Here is a 25,632-nt window from a genome sequence, read left to right on the forward strand (position 1 = left end):
AAAAAATTAGAAATTTATCAGTATTTTCAATATTTTTATTTTGAGAAGTTAAATCATTTCTAAATACAAAAAAAAATAGTTAAACAAATCTAATAAATTTTTATTTAACAATATTTATATTCAAAATGGAGATAATCAAATTTTTGATTCTTTTAATGTCTCTCCAATTTATGTATTTATAAGAGAAAAGGTTTATGGTACAAATGAACTACTTTAGAATCGGATAACATTCATAAAAGTACTTCTACTGAAAACAAATACTAATGGTAGAAAAAAAATAATATTGTATACAATAATTTTCATTCCAAGTCCTTATTACTTCTTTTTATTTGAACAGAACAGAAAAAATTAGAAATTTATTAGTATTTTTAATACTTTCATATTGCAAATTTTGTTTTGTTAAATCATTTCTAAATAAAAAAATTGGTTAAACAAATGTAATAATTTTTTATTTATCAATATTTACATTTAAATTGTTAATAATAAAGTTTTTGATTGTTTCAATATTCTTTTTTTTCTTCAATTTATTTATTTATAAGAGAAAATATTCATGGTACAAATGAACTACTCATGAATCTGATAATATTCATTGAAGTACTGCTATTGCAACTTTTATTTTGGGAAATTGAATCATTTATTAAATACAAAAAAGTGATTAAACAAATCTAATAACTTTTTATTTAACAATATTTACATATAAAATGAAGATAATCAAGTTTTTGATCCTTTTAATTTCCTTTTTTCCTCTTCAATATATTTATCTATATCAGATAAAGGTTTATAGTACAAATGAACTACTTGAGATCCGGATAACATCGCTAAAAGCGCTGCTATTGAAAATAGTGAATACCTTCCCCAACTAACACCTGCGGGCATCTTTACGTTAGTCTTTATTTAGATTGTTTGATTATCTTTTTCAATTTCTTGTTCTGCTAAATTTTTAGCTTGTCTCTTCTTGAATGTTCTATCTGAAATCCGTAAACGAAATCGAATGAGATTTATTTAAATATTTTGAGATATACTTACAAAAATTTATTTCGCCAACATGCCAATTAATCATTGAAAATTCCAGTGCTGCACCTAGTACGAAAAATATCGGAAGGAATCTATACATACCAAAATACTTTTTGCCCGGCCATTTATTTAGAAAATTTCGAAAACTAGGAGAATACAACTTCATTTAAATTTATCTTATTTACATAACAATTTTTTTTAATGATTTGAATTTCTTGAATTAGAAGTAGTAATATAACCTTAATTCTTTTGACAGAAATTGACATATAAAATCTAGTGATTTTTTTATGTAAAAATAGTCAATTTTTAGCGTATATTTTTTTAAATTTGAAATTATTAATTAATCACCAAGCAAATTTTGTAAATAATCAATTTCTTGATAAAAAATAATAATTGTCATTAAACAGTCAAGTATTTTTGTTAAAATTATATAAATCCGTAAATAATTATAAGATCGCGGTTCATAGAATTCTACTTGTGGTTCTGTCATAAATCGATTTCCAAGTTTGTGTTTCGAAAAATAAAATGAAGTTCATAATTCAAGACAATGTAAAAAAGTTTTATCCTACAGCCGAGGAATGTAAGGTAAATAATAAAGTACATTGCACGGAAGAAGGTTGTACCAGTATTTTTATATCGGAATCTAACCTTAATTTACATTTAACCAAAACTCACCGAAAACCTCATTTATTAGAAGAATCTATCACGAAGTATTATTTCTGTCCAGAACTTGGATGTTTATACAACGCAGACAAATACTTCAAAGAATTAAAAAAACTTCGTACACATTATATGACGAAACATTCTTCAGAACAATATATTTGTTTGAATTGTAATAAGATATTTCCACAACAGAAAAATCTTCAACAACACTCTGATTATTGTGGCGTGAATTTTACTTGTCCCCAGTGCCCCGCTTATTATGCCACGTACGAATCTCTACAAACTCACAGTAGAAGAAAAAAACATTGTATACCTTTAAAGACTCATTATAAAGTTATTAACACTTGTTCGAAAAGTGATACTCTACTACAAGCTTCAGATAGGCCTATTTTACCTAAAAGTTCTTTCAATTTAATAATAGTACCAAACGATATTAAGAAATTTAACCAAGAAAGTCAAACGTACAACGTACCATCGATTTATAAAAGCAAAATGACTCAAGTTTGTAGAGAATTTGATAGTAGAAATAATCAACAAACGCAAACTGGTAATAAAAGTGAATATTTCACAGTAGAGACACAAACTATAGGAAACTATCGTAATTTATCAAGAAAAAATAGTGGATCAATGGATAATTCGTCAACGCAAAGAAGTTTGAAGACTCAAACTGATGTTATAGAATCGAAAAACTTTTCTTGCAATACGTCGTTTAAAGACGACGATTTTCCTATTGAAACTAATAGTTCTAGTACACAAACTGGAGAAAATAACACTTCTAATAATAATAATTCTACACATACCCACGATACGATATACACAGACACCTCTGATTTACTCCAAGACGTAAATGTTGGTAGCTTTGAGTTTGATAACTGCAACATGGAGACACAAACTGACTTTATATTTGACGACGTTATGTTCGGTTGTGATTATATGAGTAACATGTACACGCAGACCTCCGATCAAATTTTGAGTGATCTAGGTTTCAGTAATATTCAGACACAAACTTTGATAGACGACGTGCTGAAATCTGTCGAAAGCCAAACTGTTATGTCCAGGAGAAAACAAGACGTCGGAGATAGAGATATGACGCACATGGAAACACAAACTGATATGGAATTTAGGGAAATGTTGGAAGTTATTAATTCATGACTATAACTTAATTTTATTGTTTTTAAATGTTTCAATGTGGAATCTTTATGTGTCTGTTAAATTTAGTAGTTGATGTAGATTACGAATAATAAATGTTTTATGAAGTTGATTTTATACATTTTTATCCTAAATTTAAACAATGTATGCCAGAAAATGGTTAAATTATTCGATATCTAACAATATATTGCGTTAAAACTAACCTCAAATTTAAGTCGTAAAACCATTGAATTAAAAATAAAGAAAGGAGCAATAAATAAAAGTATGGTTATTGCAAATGGCAGACGGCAATATCCGCTTTACCATAGGCGTACTATATAAAAATTATTTTGTTGCGAAGTATACAAAAAATGAACAGAAATGGGGAAAAATTTTATCAAATATAATAGAATTAACGTTTACCTAAAACAGTTAGAAATAATAATATAAGAACTTATAACAAACTTTTATTGTAGGAAGAGCATGAGACTACAACTTTTAGCTTTGGGGTTGTAAATTAATCAGAATTTTTTGGTACAAAATATTGGAAAATAATTTATAATATTTTCTTCAAATACAGATGTAATCTTATTTAAATCTGAAAAATTGAACATCGTGATAAAAATGAGCAATTAGATATTAATATTGCAATTAATTTGTAACAGGCGTAAAAATAATAAAGATATCCTTCCATTACTCTTAATTTATTGGAATATTCACTGTACAAACATGTTCAGCCATTTTGTTTCTATCCTAGATCTTCCAAATGAATTTTTAAGTCAATCGTATCAAAAAATAAGTGCCTTTAATATTAATTAATATTAATGTGGATCTTCAATTAAACTATTATCTAGAGATTTAACTTCTATAAAAGTAATCGTACTACTAATACCTTTGTAGTAGTAGATGTCATTTATGACGATACGTCAAATGTGACCAAAATTTTTAGTGTTTTACATCCATTTCATTCGGTTTACATCATTTCAAACATATATGCGCATACGAATGCATGGAAAAATTAGTTAGAACCCTCAAGCCTATTTTAAAAGATGGCGGTAATTGTGTACAACATATTTTTAAAGTGAGTAATATATTTAAATTTATATAACCCACTGATAATCATAACACAACTTCTAACAACATAATGACGATTATCAACAACATCATTTTAATTAGAATAATCAATACTTAACTTACTATACAATACTTACTATACTAATATAATTGTTCATATACATCTATTTTATACATTTATAATTACTACGAAATTTATAGAACAAATGATTATCATCTGTTCAATTAATTCAACTTTCAAAGTCAGTCACATATTGCCCAAGGCCGCACCTGTGCTATTCACATCAAAATATTACATACAGATGTCACCACTGTGCTCATAATTGTTCTAAAAAAAGTTATAAAGTATAATAAAATAATATTAATCATTTAAAGGAGTAAAGTTAAATAGATAATATTGAAATAAATGTAATATATACCGATATTAAGGTTAGGTATATTATTTTCTATACGGAACATATCCAGTATGGTGTCGTGTTGTCAATTTAATTGTCAAATTTATTAATCGAAATGCCACTGTCAAAGACGTGAGATCGTGTGTGTGTTGTTTTCGTGTAACGATGTGATTATTGATCTTTTTTCTTAAATTAACCGGTGGAAATAGAAATGAAAAAATCTTTAATTTCCAATGCGAAATACGAGAAAGTACCATACGATGAAGATATTTTTACATGCAGGGTAAGTTTTTATTAATCATTCGGGTATATAAATAACTAATGTCCAATCTTTGTTTTCATATTGATTCAATTTTATATAACTGTCTCAAATTTATGAGAAAGTTGCTAACATATAATATTTATTGACATGGAAAAAGCATATGTTATAACTTCTATATTTTGATTATTAATCATATTATCCTTTGTTAAATACAGTGTATTTGTTAAAAATTTGTATAAACATTAAAAATACTGCTCGAGTCGCTTTTGTTTCATAATTTTCTTTTTTGTTGGCAATATTTTTTATTCTTAAAGATTACGTGTTTCTTATAAATCTCTCCTTGAAGGTATTAAATGAAATTGTTTTATCTTAAATATGTTAATAATTTCTTGATAATATTATTTGTGAATGGTTTATTAGATCATTTTATTTTTACCTAAATATATTAAAATAAATGAGCGTGCGTATTTATGATACTTTTAGTTAATTATTTCACATTTTATAACCTAATTTATACGGTTTTAAGAGGATCGTAATTTCTATTAGAAAGCTTCTTCAATATAATAGCTTGAAATATTGTATTTGTTTCCACTTGATAGTTGTTTTAATTATTTAAAAAATACATTTGATCAATAGGATTTTCTAATATTAAAGTTGACAAATACTTTCAGATATTTTTTATTTAGATATTGTGACAATAATAACAAAAAAATCTTGTTTAGTGTAATTGATACGAGGAATAGATGAAAATAGGTCAGTTCTATTATCAAGGGAACATTTTAATTGAAAATTTGTAACCTTCATGGTTTAATAATTATAAGCTTGATTGGAAAGGGGTTAAGTCATAATTTTGCATTTGTATTAAATTAATTATATTATTCTTCTCTCGATAAAAACTGTTACGAGAGTAGACGGTATTTGTTTAACCTTTCACTAACAGAAATAAATCTGTATGAGTCAAATCTGGCGATTTGAAATTCTTCTTTTTCTTCTATTTACTCGAGAATATTTGAACTGAAAAATAACGCGATTTAGAATTACAATTTGAGCGAATAGCTCCTGGGTTATAATAGATTTTTGCACATATCAAGGTATAGATTGTTAGAAAAGTTTTTTTATAGAAATAAAGTTGAAATTAAGACGATTTTGTCTTCTCTACATCAAATTTGTGCATATATATTTAGTGCTTTTTTTATGTGACATTCCCTCATTTTTACCTGATCGAAAAAGGGGCTCAAACGTCTACCCCTCGATGGTAAATTTCACTCTAGTACTTCTGGAACCTTCCTCGTAGATATTTAAATCACGAGGCTATTGCGACCTTGACGAATTTATTATTAATATATAGGACGTGATTATTAAAATGTTATTGAAATTCATATTAAAAAAATAATAAACATAAATTATAATAAATATTTCTATTATTGCTGAGCAAATCTCGAAAAAGAGGTACTCTTCTATTACTATAAATAGATTTTTTTGCTTATCATACACTTGATATTTTTTCTAAAGATAAGATATTAAATAACGTACTTGAAATCTGTAATTTATGTGATTCGTAAAAAAATGACTAAAAGGTTGGTATTACCGCTATAGTGATTGATATATAATCACGTACGTCGTAAATAATACCCTCACCGGGAAATGTTCAACACGATTTTGAATAAGACCATAATTAACTACTCCAAATATTTTAAAATTAGAAAAATATTTTCGTACATTAAGTTTATTTCTATGATAAACCATGTCCCACAGGAAAATCACCCTATTTCCCTCGATGAATCTCTTTTTAATTTTAAAACGTCAACCACCATTGAAGATATTTCGTTATAAAAGTTTTAACTGTCACATGACACGTATTATGATACCATGTCATTTTACGAAAATCTTTCCTTTCACTAAATCCACAAACTATTTTATAGCCGTTTGCTCAGATGATTCAAGGTCATTTTAATATTGAATTTTCAATATTCAGCCAGCTTAGATAAGTAAAAATTACGCGAAAGTTGTTAATAGAATAGTGAAGCCGGTTTTCGTAATTACGCCAATGTTTTATGAATTCCAAAAAACCGTTATTCAAATACAAAGTAAAAACAAATAATACAAGACGTGAATCGTTTTCAAAAGGTCGAGTTTTCAAGGTTTGAGTTGTCTAGAGTTTATAAAAACACGTATTTTTTAATAAAATATTAAGCATACATTTTTAATACAGGAGGATACTGCTAAGTTGACAATACAAGAATTAATTAAAAAAATCTACTAATTAATCTATTTATTTAACGTACTTCTATTTGTACGTTCAGTATTCCGTCCGTCTTTTTGAACGACCCATTTTTTTACGAAAAATCAAAGCTAAAAAAGCATTTTGAAAATTATGAACAGTTTAAGGAGGCTCCCGCGCGAAATGTCGAAAAACTATATATTTTTTGATAGTGTAGAGTATGACAAATCCAACGACACCTTTCTTTGCTTCTTTGACATGAGCTTTTATGGGAACCGTAGTTAAATAATTTGAATACAAATTAAATTAGATATATGACTATATATAGATTGGATTGGTAAGCAATTAATCTTTCTAATGGTGTCAGTTGTTATAGCGGTTATGAAACAAAAATAAGAATTATTAACTAAAAATTGTTATAATTCACTGCATATCCAGTAACTGAGCAGAAATTAGGGAAACGGCCATATTGTTTCTGTCACTCAAGGAAAGCGCGCGAAATTTAACCACATATACATACAGAAGATCTCTGCTTATACTATATAAGTATATGTGTAGAAATACTCGACGCTTATTGGCTGTTTTTAAAAAATCAATTGAGCGACTTTTTATTTTTAATCAAATGTTAACCTTTAATTAAGCAACTTTTATGCATTATTTTAGTTCATAATTAATTAATTTACGTTTTTATTTGATTAGTTTGATAGACGCGGGACCTCCTTAACACGATCATAATATGAATGTCGCTATGTCTTTTTAACATTATAATTTATCTAAACGAACGTAACTCATTACTTGAAAAACTTTATTATTTACTTATTTTATTCCTGATATTTCAATTTCTTTTATTAGAAACGAGATGGATCTTTAATATTTTTCTAACCTAACATTGTGTAATTATCTTATGCAGACATTGCTACTTAATTAATTCAGACGATTCAATCGACCCAGATCATTATTATTTAAACAAAAAAAAACTGATCGATAATTAATTGCCATTCGACCTCATTGACTAATTTTATATAATATAATAGGAATCAGCCAACCTTAAATGTTCAGTTTCCCCTCTACAGATTATCATCAATAGGTAGAATGAATTCAGTTTTGCATGATGGTTATATGCGAAAATAGTTCTTCGTTAAATAGAGTGATTATAATGTAACGATGAGTATTTTTAAAAAGTTTTTACATGATTCCGGTAAAGTAGAAGAAAATGCCGTTGATAATGAACGGCCGGAAGTGGAAGACGAAAAGGTAAGATGTCGTATTATCTCTACTTGGCACCGAATTATTATGTCATCGAACAATTTAATTTGTTTTGTTTTCTTAATGAATTGAACAGAATCGGACTCATGTCGAATTATGCTGGACTTTCTAAAAGAAATTATTTTAAAATACCTATAAGTAATACAGGTAATTTAAATTTCTATAAGTAAAAAGTAATGGAAACGATATTTTCAGTGTATAAATATACAGGGTGTCCTACAGAACCGTATAGGGGAGTCCAAAATATGACGGGGCAAGTCCTGATTTCTTTTTAACTTTTTAAATAACATTTTTTAAAACAAGGTTTTGGTTATTCGAATTGAATGAAAATGAAAAAGTTTTAGAATCAAATTATCCATGTTATGAAAATATTTTTCTAATCAACTGACGGATCAAAAACTTTTGTGAAATTTTAAGGTTAAGTCAATTGAAGGATGGCAAAGAAATTAACTTTTTCCGAAATTGTAAAATGTATGTGTTATATATTTTTTTGAATACATAGAAAATTTTGAGATAATTATTTTGAGAATAGGGTTTCCATGCAGCGCACCTGTAGCAGAAAATGTGTTTTTAATGTTTATAACGAATTCTTTTTAATATGTTCATTATAAATGCATTTTCAGTTGATAACTTACCGGCAAACTATTAACATTTTAAATTTTAACAAGTATATTTCAATAAGTATTTAATTTCACAATTAAAAAAAAATGAATTTTGTTGGAAAATGGTGTCTTAGTAAAGAAGAAGTAAGTTTTTTGATTAATCAATATCTTTTATATCGATTTTTTATACCTATATCTTTATTAAAATCCTAGCTTTGCTAACACCCTGTATATATACATATTCTATTCTTCCTAGAGTTTGTTATAATTTTTTTAAATAAGTACACAAATGCTGCCCTAACGACACAAACGAAACAATTTATAGGTTAGAAAGTCAGTTGAAACAAAATCAACTTTCGCAATGTTATAACCACAACAAAGATACAAATAATTGACGTCTAAACACCATTACATTCTTTTTTTAACATTTCACCATTCTTAGATCACCGTTTATATCCCATTTTTATTAAAAACCGAATGTTTAATTTCTTCTCGCTTGTATATATGTATTACAGTATCCTTTCCAGCGGTAGTGATGTCATGAACTGACGTCATAGTGTACTTGTTACAAAAATGCGGGGTTGTCAGATGCATTTCATGAAATTATGATTATCAAAATGTTAATAATATTTTTTATAACACATACATGATCTTAATAACTGTAAAAAGATATTCAGCTAACTAGATACATGCGTAATTTATATAATATACTTATCTATATACAGGGTGTCCTGTAAAAGAACCGACACTAAGCAGAGGCGTATATGGCGCAGAGCCAAAAATATGGGGGCAATTTACCTCGATACAAAGTTCCATTTCTGAGGAGTTGAGAGTCTTAAATTAGGGCCCAAAATTCCAAAAAAAAACTATTTCTTTGTAACCCATGGGATTATTAAGGGCATTAATTGAGTTGAAGGCGATCGAATCGTTCTGGAGGAGTTAATTAGGGATGACCTAACCAAAATAAGTTCTCCATCTCGTACACTCGAATAGAACGTTCACGATTAACACAAGGGTTGCAAAGAAATTAATTTTTTTTTTCGAAATTTTGGGCCCTACTTCGAGACTTCTCCTTACATATACACATAAAATTTGTGAACTCATTTGTCTAAATTGCTCAATAATTACAGAACTATGTTAAAATTATCAGGTTACGTTAATATTTTATTATGCTAAAATTTGATAATTACGTGTATTTTGGCAACACTGTAAGATCGTAGATTATGCAGATTGACTATTTAGCAACATCTTATCATTAGAATCGTTAGATGAGTCAAATTTTGTATCAAAATGAAATGACTTTTTGATATAACATCCCCATTTTTTAAAGATTGTTTTTTTTTACATTTATAGTAATTTTCCATGCCATTGAACTTTACACATTCCTTAATGACAGTCCAGGTTCGGACTAGAAATATAGAAGACACTGAATGGTGTCATTTACGATTTTTTCCAAATCTAAGCCAGAAAAACATTTAATAATATCTACTATTAATTTCTATAATACGAGGAGACTTCTAAAAGTTGTATTATATGTATTATGACTCGATATATTGTCAGTGAATAATAACCTTCCTTTGAATAACCTACTTACGAATAACTTTTTTTTGAAATATTTGCATTATTTTCATTCATCATTCTTAAAGATAATAATAGACAACGATAATTACAGTTAAATATTTAAATATAATCGCTATGAGTTGCATATGATATGTATATTTATCTGTCTGCCGCTAGTTGTAGAATTTATATTCAAAATATAGAAATAACGTACCGTGAAATAACACATCCTGTTTACAAGAATTTATATATTACGTGAAACATTTCAATCGATTCATCATTGTAAATAGTAAATAACCATATTTTAGTTCATGTTCTAAATACAAAAAAAATCAAATAAACTCAATTTTCATGAATATTGGGAATAACGCCCCATTAGTTCAAGGACAGAAATAATAGGACGGTCTACTTAACCAAATCTGTCAACTGTCTTCTGACATCATAAATTACAGGACGTTATATTGGAAATAACGCCCCTTTAGTCCAAGGATAGAAAGAATAGGACGGTCTACATAACCATATCTGTCAAATGTCTTCTGATGTCACAAATTACAAAATATAAACAAATACTATACTAATAAATAATGTGATTTCTTTTGTGAAATATGGGGGCTTTTATAGAATGATCACAGGTTTGCTGTAATTCGTGACATCACAAAATTGGATTTTTTAATCCCTATGCTTTTTAATTATCTATGGTCAATTACATGAACAGAGCTATTCTATCTTGTGTATGACGTAACAAGTTGACAAAGTAATGGTTCAATAGCAATCATTTATAGATCAATATCAATTAAATAGAGTGAAAACTCATATTTATTGATCGATTACAACATTCAATAGAGTAAAAAAATCGAATTCGAACGTTTATTTTAGACCGACAAAGATAATACAGGAATATGGTTGACAGCTAGCGAAGCAAGTAGTTTAAGTTATGAAGAAGTAGCGGAAAGGTTACGTGTAGATATTAGGAAAGGTCTAAATTGGCAAGAAACGAGTGACAGAAGGAAGGTAGCTGGGTGAGTATTTATTATATAACCCCAAACAATAGCGAAAAATTTATTATGACAAGTGACGTTTCCTGATTGGCATACGCATCATTTGAATATTTATTTTGAAACTGTGTAAATATAAACTTTTGTTTGTGTTTTAACAGACGTTTAAAAGTGACTTTATTTATTGTAAAACATCCTCCTGTTTCAACAAAAATTGTTTTAATCTTTTCATTCAAGTTTTATTCTTATTTAACATGTTTTATGTGAAGTTAACTATTTTAATTATCCGTGACGATTTAAAGACGTGTAAATATTATCTAAATCTTTGTTTTGTCTTATGTTAAAACAATCTAAGATGTAATTAATTCGTAATCACACTATACTTATGAGAAATAATACATGGTTGTTTAAGTAAAACCATAATTACATAATATATTTACCAATTTTGATATCGAAAATATTTATAAATAACATAAATTGTATTGCATTTATTTATACGTGCTTTCGAAAAATAATTATCGACGTGATTCATTGAAAAATTATTGTGAATCGACAAGATAAAGATTATTTTTAGGTATAATGAATTTTCTGTAAAGAACGGCGATCCACCATGGAAAAAGTACTTAGAACAATTCAAAAATCCATTAATTTTATTACTACTGGCATCGGCGGTAGTATCGGCGGGCATGAGTCAATTCGACGACGCCATCAGTATTACAGTAGCCATAGTTATAGTTGTAACAGTTGCTTTCGTACAAGAATTTCGATCTGAAAAATCCTTACAGGAATTGACGAAATTAGTACCACCATCATGTCATTGGTTAGTTATTTTTAAGGTTCCCCAATATATATGTTTAACCAGTTATGTTTTAGTTTGAGAGAAGGTACTCCAGATACGTTCTTGGCAAGGGAATTGGTACCTGGAGATGTAGTGTTGTTGAATGTGGGAGATCGGGTACCGGCAGACGTGCGACTATTCGAAGCGCACGATTTAACGTTAGACGAAAGCTCCTTCACAGGTGAAACCGAACCAGCTAAAAAAAACACAGATCCTGTTATCAGACCCAATGGGGCTCATTCGTCTAACACAAATATCGCTTTTATGGGAACCTTGGTACGAAACGGTATAGGAAAGGTAGTTTTTTCATTAAATAAAATGTATAATGTATGTAATTAAATATGTTTATTATTTTGTAGGGTATCGTAGTATGTACAGGAACGAATAGCGAATTTGGTTCGGTGTTCAAGATGATGTTAGAAGAGGAAGCCCCAAAAACTCCTTTACAAAAATCAATGGACAAACTCGGAGCTCAGTTATCAATCTATTCGTTTGCTATAATTGGTTTCATCATGTTGGTAGGATGGATCCAGGGTAAACTTATTATGGAAATGTTCCAGATTGGTGTCAGTTTAGCTGTAGCTGCTATCCCGGAAGGTATCATAAACTTTATACTATAAAATCTAATTCCATTTCTTTTAACTTCAATATTTAACTGAATTAATCTTTCATGGGCTCTTTTATAGAATCATATCGGGTATTTCTTCTTTTAAATCTATCGTATGTTTATCTAGAGTCTTTTTTAGTGATAATACCTGTTTTAGGATAATTTTAACCTCTAGGTGTTAGGGTCTATTTCACAACAACATTATTGTATGTTTTTAGTTAATTTAGTATTTTTAGTTATTTTGTTGCCAAATTCTGCTTGATAACTCATCACTTCTTGAATTTCAAATATAACTTCTTGTGTACACCTTTTAATGGTTATAACTTCCGTTTGGAAGGTACTAGATTGGGTTTCCTTTGATATATTCCAATTACCATCAATTTTAAGGTTTTGGAAACATCAGTATGGTCTGTTTTTAATTAATTTGGTATTTTTTAATACTCTGTTGTTTACTTCTGTTTGATAACTCATCGCTTCTTCAATTTTGGATATAACTTCTTGTGTAGACCTTCTAATGGTTATAATTTCTGTTTGGAAGTTACTGGGGTGGGTTTCCATTGATATATTCCAACTACCATCCCTTTTAAGACCTCATTTAGTGCTACCTCAGGTCGTGTGGGTCCCAATAAGAAAGTTGATGAGGAGTTTTAGTAATTATTTTTTCAGTAAAGGAGATATAAAGGATCTTTTTAGATTGATTTATCTAAGGGAAAGTATTACCAGAGTGGTCCTCTTCATTTTATTCGTTCTTCTAATTTTCCTATAGAACAGAAAGGCTTCGGGGCTTACTTTTTAATTGATTGACTGCGTTTTTTGTTCATAAATTTTTGAATTATCAAAAATTCCTTCCGAACAAATGAACTACTATGAAAAAAATCACTATTTTTGAATAACTACGTTGGAAAACTTCACTTAATGTTAACTATAAATTTTACTTTTTTAAATATTTGAGTCATTCAATTAGTACAGGGTGTTTAAATAATGTTTTAAAACAAAATTGGAGTGGATTTACAATAATAGTGTTGTCGATTTTTTTTCTCGTGAAAAAATTGAATTAAATGTTTCTTGTTCATAAATTTGTATTTTATCAAAAATGCCTTCGGTACAAATGAACTACTATCATGATAATTTTTGAAAAACTGCGGGGGAATACTTTCCTTAAAGCCTATTACTTGTTTAAATATTTAAGTCATTCTATTATTACAGGGTGTTTAAATAATTTTCAAAAACAAAATGGTGGTGGATTTGCAACAATAGTGTTATTATCTATTTATTCATTGTTTTCTTGGAAATAATCCATCGATGATATATTTTTCAGAGAAAAAAACTGTTTTTTGATCATAAATTGGTATTTTATTCAAAATTACTACGGTACAAATGAACTACTATGAAGATAATTTACTATTTTTGAAAAATTAGGAGCTAAAACTTGAGTTAAAGTCAACTATATCATTTACTTGTTTACTTATTCGAGTCATTAAGTAATTACAGGGTGTTTAAATAATTGGTGGTGGATTTGCAACAATAGATTATTGTTTTCTCAAAAATATTAAGTAAATGGTATTTTTAAGAGAAAAAAATTTTACGTTTCATGTTTCCTTGCTATTTTCTTTAGTAGATTCATCTCTGCTGCTACTATTTCTCTCCACACCTTTTTATTCATTTTAATAAACCAAATTTACTTTTTTTATATATTCAGTATGTCATCGATAAATATATTTATCGGTGTGATGTTATCTTTGTAACTTATGCCACAATACCAAAGTAAAAACCTGAGGATCCACTAAAAACTGTCTCTAGGTGCTTTCCTAACTCTCCAACAGTAAAATTGAATATTTTCATGACTCATATCCATTTCTATTGTGATTAATCATTTTTTATTGAATCTAAATGTCTCATTGTATAAAAACCCTTCCGTGTACTTCCTAAATCCACCAAAAAATGGTTTTAATGCAACTTCATCCAACCTCAGACTGAAATCGATCATATTTAGTACATTTTTCATTTATAGATGTCGTTATTTCCATTTTTGTAGGTTTACCGATCGTTGTAACGGTAACTTTGGCTTTGGGCGTAATGAGAATGGCTAAAAGGAAAGCTATCGTTAAAAAACTACCAACAGTCGAAACTTTGGGGTGTGTAAACGTGATCTGCTCTGACAAAACCGGTACCATAACCAAAAACGAAATGACAGCTACTGTATTAGTGACATCAGACGGTTACATAGCCGAGATAACAGGAGCAGGCTACAACGACCACGGTCAGATTTTATTACACACCAAATACGATTTCCCGGATAAAGCTCGAGAAAGTATTAGGTTGTTATTAGAGGTAAAATTGAAATCGTTTCTATATCGATATGTATTATTTCGATTTTTGTTTTTTAGGTGGGGGCTGTTTGTAATAACGCCGTTATAAAAGACGAAACGTTATTGGGTACGCCTACAGAGGGAGCTCTATTAGCCGCAGCCATGAAACACGGTATGGACAATATTGGCAACCGTTATATCAGACTCAAAGAATACCCTTTCAGTTCCGAACAAAAAATGATGGCAGTGCAGTGTATTAACAAATACGATAATAATAAGGAAGAAATATTTTTCGTTAAGGGGGCCATTGAGAAATTGTTATCGAAATGCACCACGTATAATTGGAATGGTAATGGTTTAATCAATTTTTTAACAATCTAACTGTGTACCAATGCTTTTCAATGCTCAATTTCTACAATTCTTTCCCATAGGTTGACATTTTGTACTTCAATTCGGTTCTACGCTTCTAAAATCTTCTAATAAATTTTTCCCAGCCACCGTCTTCCTCTTTTACCTTATTTTTCTTCATCAATGACCCTTTTCCCATATCCCCCTCTTAGTACGTTCCAATTTTCTCATTTTTCTCCAAAATCTTTCATTAATTTTTATTCCTCCTTGTATCACTTCCATATGTTACTTTTGGTCGTGGTTTGTCTGTTTTGAAGAACTCTTGTGCCCTTGTAACTTAATTATTTGTATTATATCAAAAAACTCTTTCGGTACAAATGAACTACTATCAAAATATTTTGCTGGATTTGAAAAATTGCAAGTGAAACCTATTTTCAAAGTGAACTAAATAATTTCTTTTACTTGGCTGATTCGAGGCCACCCTGTAACGTTTATTATTTTATTTGTTTTTAATCTTCCATGTTTCACTTCCGCATGTCACTATTGGTTGTGGTATGTCTGCTTTTTAAAACTCTGTGCCCTTAAGCATCCTACGGCTTAACTTATTTGTGTTATATCAAAAAATTCCTTTGGTACAAATGACCTACTATCAAAATAATTTACTATAATCGAAAAATTGCCAGTGAACACTTTTCTCGAAGTCAAGTACATCTTTTTTTTATTTATTTGAAGTATTTCATGGTAATTCTACAACATATTTCCACAGGTTGTCATTTTGTACTTCAATTCGGTTCTACGCCTCTAAAATCTTCTAATTATTTTTTCCCAGCCACCTTCTTCCTCTTTTACCTTCATTTTCTTTATTTTTGACCCTTGTATTGCTTCACTTCCTTATATCTTTTATTTGTCAGTGCTGTTCCCAGACTTTTTCTATCTTATAGTTTCTGCCTTTCTCTGGCTTATCTCCAACAAATTCATTTTATATAAATTATTTAACCCAAACTTTCTCCGTAGGGTGGAAATTAAGGTATCACCCTTCCCTGCACCCCCAAGATTTATTCTGTTCCCTATCAATGACATCAACATCCCATTTTTCGAATTTGAAATAATTCCACTATCACTTTTGATTTAGAAGTGGTTAAATATTCACCCCTACAGGTATTTTTCCTTATAAATCCTTGCAATTTCCAAGTATGGGGCCATCCATAAAGTATGTCACACGTTAATGGGGAGGGAGGGTATCACCGAAGTGTGACATCGTATGACAAGGGTTATACGGGGGGTCAATAGTTTTGTGACGTCACATGTTAAAATTTAAAATACTAAAACGCAAAGTTTGGATGTGAATTGAAAATTTAAAAAAATTTATGAAATGTTGGACTTTATGTTGATTTTAGATTATTATTTAATAAATATAAGTAAAAAATGAAAATAGCTGTTTTCTCTCGATTATTTTTAAATACATACATAAATTTAAAAAATGTGTGACGTCACATCGGGGGGGGGTCATAAAAATGTGACAACCTGGGACAAGGACGGGGGGCGGGGTTCAAAAGTCCTAAAATTCGTGTGACGTACTTTATGGATGGCCCCTATTCTAGAAATATGAAAACTGGAATTCCTTCCTCCCCCTATATATTAAATTTTTTTGGACAGTGAGGAAGTTAGATAGTAGATGTACCCCAAAATGTTTCTCTTGGTACTAAATGAAAATTAGAATTTTCCCTCCTTCCAAAGAATCTTGTTATTGAGCAAAATATTAATTTAGTTATGCAACACTCTGTACAGCTCTAGATAATTTCAAAATATGGACATTAAAGACACCCATTAGTTTTCTTGATAACATTTTGAATTTTTTTGATGTATTGGATTCTGTTGAAGTTACTTCCTGAAGAGACAGTGTCTTATAAGGAAGCTAATAAGGATGTATAGACCAAAAAACTTCACTTTTCTTCCCTTTTTTTCTTCTTAAACCCTTCTAGGAACATTTTTCTATGCTATACAATAAATTTACTGTGAAAGTACCTATAGTACTTGCTAGTACTGAATTCATATTTCAAATGCACTATTCACTAATTTATTTTCCCATTTAAAACCTTTATTAATATAGTGTTTTACTGACTATATCTACGATCCACTGTTGAATATCAATTTTTTTGTGGTACCCAGGTAATCAACAACCGATTAGCGATCACAAAAAAGAAGAATTTCTAGCAGAAGCTCACGAAATCGGTAAAAAAGGCTTAAGAGTCATAACATTAGCGAAAGGTAAAACCCTACAAGATTTAGTGTACATGGGAATAATAGGAATATGTGATCCACCGAGACCGAGAGTTAGAGAAGCCATTTCCATTTTAAAAGAATCCGGGGTACAAGTTAAAATGGTTACCGGAGACGCTATGGATACAGCCATAGCCATTGGTGAATATATATCTATAAAATAATTTGTTTATGGCTTAATATTTATTTTTATTTCAGCTCAATCCATAGGTTTGGAAACGCTTCCGTCTCAAGTACTTTCCGGTGAACAATTAGATAGATTTACGGAGAACGAATTGGACGAAGCAACTCCTGGAGCTACAGTATTCTATAGAGTATCGCCGAAAAATAAATTATCGATAGTGAAATCGTTACAGAGAACTGGACATATAGTGGGTATGACTGGAGACGGTGTAAACGATGGTGTAGCTCTGAAAAAAGCGGATATAGGTATAGCTATGGGTAAAAATGGGACGGATGTGTGTAAGGAAGCCGCCGATATGATTCTTGTCGATGATGATTTTTATACTATCATGTAAGGACTTTATTTACAAATACATTACCGTTCCTAAATTACCTCATGTTGTAATAAAAATTTTTTCCGTACATTACGAAAGTAGTCCTCAAAACATCTCCATGGTGTGCAAATAGTAGGTGGGAATATAGTTTCAGTTTACTAAAACTATGCCGATAGTAACCTATGGAGAGGAAATTCTAGTAATAAATACCTGAGCTAGTGTGGAAACACTCTGTACTCACTTTACAAGGACTATAAAAACTAATCCAAAAGTGGCAGCACTGAAATCACAAACTTTTTGAACTCCCGGTAGAAGATTTACCAATAATGACCTATGGGGGAATCACCTGGTAGAAAAAGTCTGTTATCTGTGATCAAGATGTTCGAAAGCTGTATTAAGATGGGGAATAATGATAAACTCAAGAGACTGGAAGGTCCTTGTGACAAAAATATCCTTCCTAGAACCCCCACTAGATGAATTACCAATAAAAACCAATGTAGGAACCACCTGGCAGAAAAAAATTTGTGATCTGTGATAACGATAGTCAAAAGGAGGATTAAGGAGGGGGAGAATTACAAAATCAAGAAAATGAAAGGTCCTTGTAACAAAAATACCTTTCCTAGAAATCCTATAATATTCCTTTTTCCTAATCTAACATGACAACTTAATCTAACCCCACTTTTACCTTAAAAATCGAAATCTAATCTCATTTAGACCAACCTATTCTAACTCAATCAGCATAATTGTTATAGAAAAAGAACACAATCGAACATTATTCAGGGATATTTATTGGTATATATATATCAACGTAACTTGACTTAATTTGATCTAACCTCTCTTTAACCTATCCTAACCTCAAATTTTTTTAATCTAATAGACTCTTTTATATCATGACATTCCTTTTTCCCAACTTAAACTTAATCTAACCTTAAAAAACGAAATCTAACCTCATTTAGACCAACTCAAAATGCATTATTGTTATATAAAAAGCACAATCGAAGATTCTTCATGAATTTGTCTATATTTATTGGTATATATCACCGTAACTTGACCTGATTTGATATAACCCCACTTCAACTTTAAAAAACGAAATCTAACCTCATTTAGACTAATCTAATCTAACTCAATCAGCATAATTGTTATAGAAAAAGAACACAATCGAACATTATTCAGGGATATTTATTGGTATATATATATATCAACGTAACTTGACTTAATTTGATCTAACCTCTCTTTAACCTATCCTAACCTCAAATTTTTTTAATCTAATAGACTCTTTTATATCATGACATTCCTTTTTCCCAACTTAAACTTAATCTAACCTTAAAAAACGAAATCTAACCTCATTTAGACTAACTCAAAATGCATTATTGTTATATAAAGAGCACAATCGAAGATTCTCATGAATTTGTCTATATTTATTGGTATATATCACCGTAACTTGACCTGATTTGATATAACCCCACTTCAACTTTAAAAAACGAAATCTAACCTCATTTAGACTAATCTAATCTAACTCAATCAGCATAATTGTTATATAAAGAGCACAATCGAAGACGTTTCAGGCAGTTGTCGATATTGATTGGTATATATCGACGTAACTTGATCTAACCTTAAAAACGAAATCTAACCTCATTTAGACCAATCTAATCTAACTCAATCATCAAAATTGTTATATAATGTGCGCAATCGAAGACGTTTCAGGCAGTTGTTGATATTGATTGGTATATATCGACGTAACTTGATCTAACCTTAAAAAACGAAATCTAACCTCATTTAGACCAATCTCATCTAACTCAATCATCAAAATTGTTATATAATGTGCGCAATCGAAGACGTTTCAGGCAGTTGTCGATATTGATTGGTATATATCGACGTAACTTGATCTAACCTCACTTCAACTTTAAAAAACGAAATCTAACCTCATTTAGACCAATCTAATCTAACTCAATCAGCATAATTGTTATATAAAGAGCACAATCGAAGACTTTTCAGGCAGTTGTCGATATTGATTGGTATATATCGACGTAACTTGATCTAACCTTAAAAAACGAAATCTAACCTCATTTAGACCAATCAAATCTAACGCTTTCACCATATTTGTTTATAAAGACACAATCGGAGGTTTTCTAGGTCGTAATCGATATTTATTGGTATATATCGACGTAACTTGATCTAACCTCATTTTAACCTTGCCCAACTTAATCAGCCCTAACCTCACTTCAATTTTTTCAATCTAAGGCCAATCTAGGCCATTTTGAACTACAATATTCCTTTTTTTACTGTAAAAGGACGAAAATCGGTTACTTAATTTGATATAGTGTTAAAATGTCTTATAAGAAAATTCTATTTATTGGAAAATTCAATTTTTACTGGAATTTGATATAGCGATCATATGTGATAGTCAAAGGAAGATAATTTTTTTAAAATTCTCCTATTTTCAGAGCTGCGATAGAAGAAGGAAAAAGTATTTTCTATAACATTAGGAATTTCGTTACTTTTCAACTGTCAACTTCGATAGCAGCTCTATCTTTGATAGCTCTATCGACAATATTAGATATACCCAATCCGTTGAACGCCATGCAGGTAAATATTCCAACCCCTAACCTGCAAATATATATTTTCAATTTTCTTCCAGATATTGTGGATAAATATAATAATGGACGGACCACCAGCGCAAAGTTTAGGGGTGGAACCCGTAGAAGAAGACGTGGTGAAACAAAAAGCGAGAGATACAAAAGAGCCCATGATAACAAAGAAACTAATATTGAACGTACTACTATCGGCGCTGTTCATTATCGGCGGTACGCTTTGGGTGTTCCAAAAAGAGGTAAGTAAACGTTACATAACCTCAAAAAGTTTATGCAATTTCGTTTTTCAGTTGAGTTCAGAAGGAATCACGGCTAGAGACACGACGATGACGTTTACTTGTTTCGTTTTTTTCGACATGTGGAACGCACTTTCGTGTAGATCGCAAACTAAAAGCGTCTTCACCATAGGTTTGTTTTCGAACAAGATGTTTTTGGCAGCGGTAACGCTTTCCGTGTTGGGACAGATGTTGGTTATATACCTACCACCGTTACAAGCGGTTTTTCAAACCGAAGCACTAACCGGTTGGGGTGAGTTTAAAAACCGTGTTTAGGTTATCTTTCCTTCGCTACAAATGAACTACTATCAAAATAATTTACTATTTTTGAAAATTTGCCAAGTGCAAACTTTCCTTTAAATCAACTGAATCATTTTTTTTTCACTTATTTGGGTCATTATTTTGTTACAGGGTGTTTAAAAATATAAATTCACAGTTTTCAAAACACTAACCGGTTGGGGTTAGTGAATATTAAAAACCGTGTATCGTTTATCTTTCCTTCGGTACAAATGAACTACCATCAAAATAATCATCATTTTTTAAAAATTACAAGTAAACTAAATAATTTTCCACTTTATCCGATCCTTTAGTACTTTATTTATTTTATATTGATTTTTTTGTTTTGTTTTAGATATTGCCATGTTGACCGCCCTTACGTCTTCCGTATGGGTGTTTTCTGAGGTAAAAAAATTGATAGAAAGATATATGGAGAGGAGGTGCAAGGGAAAGAGATCTCCTTTGGAATACGTATGACAAAAAAGGGGGTTTAGCTGCTCAATGCTCTCCCCCGAACCCAAATTATTCGGTCCGTCTGATTAGAATGTGCAAATTATCAAACTATCACGACTCTATGTGAATAAAATATCACTTAACGTAGTCCTTCTTGTTGGTTCCACGTCTATCCGCAACTGGAATCGGAAGTAAACGTTGGGGGTTGTACCTAGAGATTCCCAAATTTTATTTCGCTTTCCAAAAATCACGTTTCTACTTGATATCTTTTTTTAATTTTTGGATCTAAGACGTTTCTAAAATGGTGCTTTTGCGTGTAATTCAAATTTATTCACTTGCAATCTATTTAGGCTTAAATAATTAAGAAAAATAATATAAGGGTGTGTTAAAAGTTAGGGTGTTTCAAAAATTAGCAATAACAGGATTTTTTTTGGCTCCACAATTGGTGAAAAACATTAATTTCCAAAAAAGATATGGAATTATTGACTATATGACCTCCTTGAGTTGTTAAATAGCTTTTGTGGGGTTTTTCAACCCCAATAATCAACTCCCAATTAGTAATAGGTGGATTAGGTATGCCAATGCAACTACCGGGGTATATCGGTTAACGGAGAGGATGGTTTTGTCAAAAAGGGGGCAACAACATCATATTTTGGACCCACTGGGTTTTCATGAGACGTACCATCAATAATATACCAAACAGGATCAGATGAATCCTTATTGGAGAAGCAATCCAAAATATTCTCAACCATTTCAGCCAAGAACACAGATTGTGATGTCAAAAAAATCCCTTTTCAAAATAATTCTCAAAATAAAATGGAATCTTCTATAATTATATTGGATATAAAAGACAAAAATGTCATTTAATATATTTTTTAACTATACAAGGCGCGTTAGCACCGGTTTTCTAAGTACTACTCAACTTTTTTTCGCTTCTACTACTAAAGTTCAATTTATTTATTGGGCTAAAAACGCCATTTTGTTACTGAATTTGTATTTTATCAGAAAATTCTTTTGGTATAATTAAACTACTGTCAGAATAATTTGCTTTTATTTAAAAATTGTCAGTAAAAACCTGACTTGAAGTCAACTACATAATTTATTTGTTTAACATCATCTATTACTTTCAATACAGGGTGTTTAAATTAAAAATAAATAATTTACAAAGCACTACTCTCATTTCGTAGATTTTTATCAGTTGTAAATATTATAGTTGAATTTATGTTTCATTTTTCTTTCCCTCGGTACAAATGAACTACTATTAAAATAATTTGCTATATTTTAAAAATTGCACTTTCTTGGGACATACATTTATTATAGGGTGTTTATAATTGACTTTCAATTCAAAAACTAATACAATTTTTGACAGATATAAATTAAAATCAATGTCATTTTTGGTACCATCAAGTATATTTTTAGAAAAAAATATGATTGCCTGAGGTTTTTTGTTACTAAATTTGTATTTTATCAAAGAAATTCCTACGGTTGAAATGAACTACAATCAAAATAATTTGCTATTTTAAAAATTAGCTGCTGAAAATTTCCCTTAAAGTTAACTAAATAATTTTTTTCACTTACTTGGGTCATTCGTGTATTACAGGGTGTTTATAAATAATTTACAGTTTTCGACACACTACTTGAATTAATTTCACATTCATTTTGTAGATTTTGATCAGTTGTACAGATTATAGTTCAAATTATATGTAGCTAGGAGCGAAAACTGAGACTATTTTTGACAAAAATAAATCTAGAGATAGTTTTTCAAAATTTAGATATTTAATTGTCAATTTTGTATATTTAGAGGAATTCAAATTTAAAAATTTTCAATGAGACATTAATAAATAAATCATAAAACCGATTATGTAATTTCCATGTTTTTATTGAAGAATTAACTACATACAGGAGGTTCTATTTTATTTTGACATATATACCATATCTAAAACTTTTTACCTTCAACTTTAATAAATAAAAAAGGCAATTGACTTGAAGAGGGTATTGCCGAAACGTTCATATTCGTAGTATATAAAATGTGTATTAGATATTCCGTTTCTGGGTATCTATTATTAGAAATTTCATTAATTCTAAGATCAAACTTGAAATTTGTGGTGATATTAGGATTAGTTTCGAAACTATTTTTTTCTAAGCATCCGAAAACCTTTTCAAAGTCTTTTAGAATTTGATCCGTAGATAAAACTACTACAACAGACCAAAACAAGAGTTGAGTCAGACTTAGATGCTTCTGAAGTTTTATCTTCAGGCGAAAAATAATCTAAAAATAATTTTTTTTTTCGATAGGGTAATTGACAATTCTCAAGAAACTAATTAATATTGTGCCTGAAGGGTTATTTTTTTCATAATTTCATGATTTAATCTTGAATTTTTCCACTATAACACTTGAGGTTGACGTAGCTTCTCGAATGAAGTTTTCTTGCATACTTTGACTAATGACTGTAATCACCTTTTTTTTTTCTTAAAAATAATCAATTATAATTGATTTTTTTCACTAAAACTAGTGTAAAAATGTAGAACGTCTATGTGATATTTTTTTATACTTTCACCTACCGAATTATCTCAAGATACATTTTTCTATTGTTATCCGGGAAATATTTTGAAAATTTATAGTTGAATTGAAACAAAATCCGGTATAAATGAACTACTATCAAAATAATTGTATTGTACCAAAGCCTCTTTGGTACAAATGAACTACTATCAAAATAATTGTATTTATCAAAGGAAATTCTTCAATACAAATGAACTACTATCAGAGTATTGCTTTTTTGGGATCTGTGAGTAAAAACTCTCCTAAATAAATCAACTACATCATTTATTTTTTTACCTATTTGGTTAATTACAGGGTGTTTCAATTAAAAATAAATAATTTACAGAAGCGAAATAGATTTGCACCAAGTTTAACAATTGATAACTATTAGAAAAATGTATAAAGCTATTAGCTGTTATTTTTTAATTTAATTTCGAGTATTTGCACATTTTAAAGGATCTAATTTCCGTTATTTCACAGCTAATTGTTAATTTATTTATTTATTTTAAATGTTTCTATATATTTTTTTCAAGGAATCACACTAAGCCATTTTTAAATTTCGATTTTTTTATTTTTCAAACTATATTTTTAACAGTTCAAAGATTCATATATACAAAAGAAGACATTCACTTTTGACTATGTTTCATTTCATCGCAATATATATATATATATATATATATATATATATATATATATATATATATATATATATAACCAAAAAATTGTTAAAATGCAAAATTGAATGTTGCTTTTTGGTGGACACTGTGTATAATAAATGAGATTAACAAGTATTTTTTTTTATTTAAAACTTTAATAGCATAACTTTGGTGCTATACACTTTTTTGTTTGCTCAGTTTTAATGTAAGTTAAAAACTATGAACGATCTATTGAAATAAATGATAAAAATAATTTTTTTTCATTTTGTACACCCTATACTATTTTTATAAATTCAAAATCTCCCCAATTTCAATAATCCTGAAAATAAACATGGGAAATACTACCGTTTAGATACAATTCAATCAGCAGGGACTTACCCCAATTTTCAGATAGGTTAGTATATTTCCGTTCTTCATGAAAAAAAAAGAAAGTAAAGATGTTATAAATTCTAAAGTATTTATTCATCACAAGTTTAAAAAAATTGCAAAAATCTAATAATTACATGCGAAATTAACAAGTATTTTTTAGTTTTAAACTTTAATAGCATGAGATTTGTGTTAGGAACAATTTTTATTTGTTCAAGTCAAAAAATATGAACAATCCATTGAAATAAATAATAAAAATATTTTTTTTTCATTTTTTACGCTCTATATATGATTTTTAATAATTCAAAATGCTCCCCATATCAATAATTCTGAAAGAAAGAATGGGAAATTCCTAATACACTACAGTTTAGATGCGTTTCAATCAGCAAGGCCTTACCACAATTTTACATCCTTGAT

At 29.4% G+C, this 25,632-nt stretch overlaps 3 protein-coding genes across 4 annotated transcripts; 2 read left to right on the forward strand and 1 right to left on the reverse strand.

Annotated features, from left to right (window-relative positions):
• Positions 1-27: 27 nt before the first annotated feature.
• On the reverse strand, positions 28-1,164 carry LOC130443172 (ubiquinol-cytochrome-c reductase complex assembly factor 6). Its single transcript, XM_056777673.1, has 2 exons — positions 1,027-1,164; positions 28-968 (listed from the first exon to the last, which is right to left on the reverse strand). Exon 2 carries the CDS (start codon positions 874-876, stop codon positions 712-714), a length of 165 nt encoding a protein of 54 aa, XP_056633651.1. The 5' UTR covers positions 877-968; positions 1,027-1,164; the 3' UTR covers positions 28-711.
• A 216-nt stretch (positions 1,165-1,380) lies between these two features.
• LOC130443171 (uncharacterized) lies at positions 1,381-2,938 on the forward strand. Its single transcript, XM_056777672.1, has one exon. The coding sequence runs from the start codon at positions 1,540-1,542 to the stop codon at positions 2,827-2,829; it is 1,290 nt and encodes a 429-aa protein (XP_056633650.1). The 5' UTR covers positions 1,381-1,539; the 3' UTR covers positions 2,830-2,938.
• Positions 2,939-4,248: 1,310 nt separating this feature from the next.
• LOC130443102 (calcium-transporting ATPase type 2C member 1) lies at positions 4,249-22,697 on the forward strand. 2 transcript variants are annotated; one of them, XM_056777571.1, is made up of 13 exons: positions 4,249-4,557; positions 11,062-11,204; positions 11,755-12,000; positions 12,054-12,315; positions 12,378-12,615; positions 14,661-14,956; positions 15,013-15,283; positions 17,452-17,703; positions 17,761-18,076; positions 20,504-20,645; positions 20,698-20,889; positions 20,941-21,178; positions 21,557-22,697. In XM_056777571.1, the coding sequence occupies exons 1-13, from the start codon at positions 4,486-4,488 to the stop codon at positions 21,676-21,678; spliced, it is 2,790 nt and encodes a 929-aa protein (XP_056633549.1). In that variant the 5' UTR covers positions 4,249-4,485; the 3' UTR covers positions 21,679-22,697. The 2 variants fall into 2 exon arrangements, with proteins under 2 accessions (XP_056633549.1, XP_056633548.1); XM_056777570.1 differs by having other exon boundaries at positions 4,344-4,557; positions 20,698-21,178.
• Positions 22,698-25,632: the final 2,935 nt, after the last annotated feature.

Source organism: Diorhabda sublineata, chromosome 4 (genome assembly GCF_026230105.1).
Source record: "Diorhabda sublineata isolate icDioSubl1.1 chromosome 4, icDioSubl1.1, whole genome shotgun sequence".
Classification (NCBI taxonomy): domain Eukaryota; kingdom Metazoa; phylum Arthropoda; class Insecta; order Coleoptera; family Chrysomelidae; genus Diorhabda; species Diorhabda sublineata.